General features: G+C 36.2%; 1 protein-coding gene across 6 annotated transcripts in view; it reads left to right on the top strand.

The window, feature by feature from the left end:
- Evi5 (ecotropic viral integration site 5) overlaps nt 1–3919 on the top strand; it is a 253121-nt gene that overhangs the window by 133305 nt on the left and 115897 nt on the right. For all 6 annotated transcript variants that reach the window (XM_004635730.2, XM_023720276.1, XM_023720272.1 and 3 more), the window contains one exon: nt 2566–2700. In XM_004635730.2, coding sequence (XP_004635787.1) covers nt 2566–2700 — 135 coding nt within the window. The remainder of the gene's footprint in view (nt 1–2565; nt 2701–3919) is intronic.

Raw genomic sequence — 3919 nt, forward strand, 5'->3', positions numbered from 1 at the left:
CACACACACACACACACACACACACACACACATAGATAAATAAATTAAAAATTAAAAAAAAAAGAAAAATGAGTAAAAAATGATTTTTGCTTTTACCCTTAAATCTGATGACATTTGTTATGGCTTGTGTCTAGACATTTTAAAATCTCATGCAGTTATAGATTAGGCTCTTCCAGAGGCGGCTGGATCTAGAGCTTGTGATTGATATCTGGTTTATTGCTAGGATTAAGGGTGCTGGGATTAAGATTGGGTGATTGCTCGATCAGTCCACTGATTGGATTAGCACTACCCTAATCTTAGACTGTAAACAACATAGGGAACGGAAAGAGGCTGGTCTCTCCCTCCCCTGTTGCTTTTGTTGTTTTCCACCACCATGAATGGCTGCCCCTCTGCCATGTGCCACCCTGTGTTGGAGCCAGCCAATTATAGACTGAAATTTTTACAAATTGTGAGCTAAATAAACCTTTCATCCTGTAACTTTGGATGTCAGGTATTTTGTCTTAGCAATGAGAAAAGTTAAGACTCAACCCTATCATAATATCCATATTTTTTTTTTCAAAAATAAAAAATTAGCATGGACTTGAAAGTAGTTTTGTTTTTTGTTTGTTTTTGAGGCAGGGCCTCACTGTGTAGCCCACACTGGCCTTGAACTCACAGCAATCCTGCTGTAGCCTTCTGAACACTGGGATTACAGGCGTGTGCCACCACAGCAGCTTTCACTAATCCACACAGTTTTGAAAAAGAAGAATAAAACTAGGGCACTCACATCTCCTGATTTCAAAATTTAGTACAAAGTTAAAGTAATCAAAATGTTGTGTTACTGACATAAGGATGGATAGATACATACATTAATGGAATTGAATTGTAATTCTAGAAATAAACTCAGTGGCTAGTTGATTTTCCCAAGACTGCCAGACAATTAGTGAGGGAAAGGATACTCTCTTCAACAGTGGTGCTGGCAATACTGGGTAGTCTTATGCAGAATGATGGAATTGGACCATGAAACACCCTATAAATAAAATCTTAAAATTGATCAATATTCTAATATCATAAAATATAGGTTTTGTAGTTTTAAAATCATCTGCTTATGCAGACACAAACATGCATATAACATTTCTTGGTCATTTGTTGTCACTTGTTTTTTAAGACCAGAATCTCACTAAGTTGGTCAGGCTGGCATTTAACTCAAGGCCCAAGTTGCATAGGCATATATTATGTGGTTCAAACCCCAAAAACCCTTAGAATAACTCTTAGAGATAAATCTTAATGGTTTCAGATGACAGTTGACGTAGATGTGGATCCTTCAACACCAAAAGTAACAGAAGCAAAATACTTCCAGCTTCATCAAAAAAATTTTTTTCCATTGTATTTTTTTAAATGTATTTTAGTACAGGGTCTACAAGGTCTCACTGCATAGATTGGACTCGTAGTGATTCTCCTGTTTTCAGCATCCCAAACGCTGGGATCACAGGCGCACGCCACCAGGCCCAGTCTCAGTAGCCCTCTCAGCACGCCCCAGGGGCAGGATTGGCACAGCAGGCCGGGCATCAACCCCAGTTATTTATGCTTCTATGATTAATTTCTCTGCACAGCATCTGCTTTTTCTCTGCTTCCAGTAATCATTTACATGTGTATCTTTTAAAGAAATCTGCATTTCTAAGACAAATAGTACAGTTTTGTTCTTCTTTGGGCACTTAAGGTGGTTCATATTGTTTATCGCTTATTTTTATTGGTATTAGAGTAAAATAGAATTTTCAGCAAATGTGTGCATAGCTTGTGAAATTTCTTAACAGTGCTGTCCATTAGCAATATAGTATGTGCTACAGAGGCAGCTTAAATTTTTTTAGTCACATTAAAAGAAGTAAAAGCAAGTCAAATTAATATTGTTTACTTCAGTATATTAAGAATACTATTTTAACATACAATGAATTTATGAATCATTGAATTCTTTTGTGTTAGTGGTATTGTGGTAGGGACTGAACCCAGGGCTTTGCACTTGCCAAACAGGTGCTTTACCTTCAGCCATGTGTTCAGGCCCACTTTATGTCTTATTTTAGACTTACAGTCTGCCTCAATTCAAATTAGCTACATCCCAATTACTCAGTATCAATATGTGGGTAATGACTCCTATTGGGCAAGGCAGGTCTGCAGAGTCAGAACAGATTTTTAGTGTCTGGATGGATGACACTGTTGAGATAAAGGTAGATAGTTATTTTATATGAATTGAATTTGAAGAGTTTAATAACTAGTTACCATAACTCAATAATGTAGTCACTTTTGCGGAACCGGGGATTGAACTCAGGCCCTTGCACTTGCCAAGGAAGCGCTTATTCCACTGAGCCATCTCCCCAGCCCCAATGTAGTCACTTTTAAAGATACTTGAACTGGGATTTTTTTTTTCCTCACTGGGAAGTTATTTAGAGGAACTATGCAGGGGATATTACATAGACAGAATTTTTTACTTTGTAGTTGTCCTTAATGCTTGAATTATATCGTTGAATTATTTTTACTTTATGTACATGTTGATGCTTCCATGAAATTTCAGCATATGTTTACAACCTTTAGCATAAATGCAGTTCCAATTACAACGAAGATTTCGTGCTACAGCTAGAGAAGGAATTGGTTCAAGCCCGACTGAGTGAAGCTGAGTCTCAGTGTGCACTAAAAGAGATGCAAGATAAAGTTCTGGATATAGAGAAGGTAAGACACTACTGTGTGTAAGTGCTATTCTGCTCCTATATTAGTCAGGAGAAATGGTAGATGCTAAGTACTTATTGAGCGGGCAAATTGGACTTGGTATTTTTATATTTTAAAAATCTTACATTAAAAAAAAAATCTTACATACTGATGCTAATGATGTAGCTCAGTAGTATAGCACTCACCAGCAATCCCAGCTACGTGTGCACGTGTGCACACACACATATGTGCACATGACTGTGCACACAACATGTTAGAAACTAGAGAACATAGAAAAAGTTGGGGTTTTTTTGTTTTTCTTTTTGCAGAACTGGGAATTGAACTCAGGCCCTTGCAATTGCCAGGCAAGCACTTACTCTACTGAGCTATCTCCGTGGCCCTTTAAATGTTAAAGAAGAGAAACTTAGAAAACAGAAATCAGTTTTCTTCAAATATTGTATCATCTTTTGTAGAAAAAAAAATGTGACTAATACATACACATCCTATAGAAATTTTTTCTGAATGTCATTGCTAAAACCCTCCAAGCTAGAACAAGTCACTTCAGGATATCTAGGACATTCCCCTTAGCCTGAGTTGTGCTTATTTATAAAAGTTAACTTCTCAGTGATATTACAGAATATCACAACCTATTAGATAAATAATGGAACGAGAAAACCTTTTGGGTTTTTTATAATCCTCAAGTTTGAGCAAATCTTTGATTTGTGTGCTAGATCATGAATTTTTTTGTTTTCTCATGCTGGATTGATTGGGCTCTATGTTGAGTTTGTTTTTTTTTTTCATCCAAATTGTTTTTATTTACTTAATATCTAACTGTTGAATCTAGATGGCTCCATAGACAACAGACATGAAAACCTCAGTTGTCTGTTTCTTAGTGAAATAGAAGTGTAACTAGAATCAGTAATGGAATAATTTTGCTAGATATCTGTTTGCTATTTTGTATTATCTGGTAAATTCATTCTCTAGTTTGTTGTGAAAAGTCAAACAACGATGTTAAAGAGAAATACCTAATAGAATATTTGGTCTAACTTTGGAGTAGTATTCTGGACTGCATGATTTATATAACAATATGTATCTTTCAATTAGAGGGGCCAGGAAGATGGCTCAGTAGAATAAGGGCTTCCCTGACAGTTAGAAAGATCTTTCTTTCTTTCTTTCTTTCTTTCTTTCTTTCTTTCTTTCTCTTCTTCTTCTTCTTCTTCTTCTTCTTCTTCTTCTTCTTCTT

This window comes from Octodon degus, unplaced genomic scaffold (genome assembly GCF_000260255.1).
Source record: "Octodon degus isolate 3935 unplaced genomic scaffold, OctDeg1.0 scaffold00074, whole genome shotgun sequence".
Classification (NCBI taxonomy): domain Eukaryota; kingdom Metazoa; phylum Chordata; class Mammalia; order Rodentia; family Octodontidae; genus Octodon; species Octodon degus.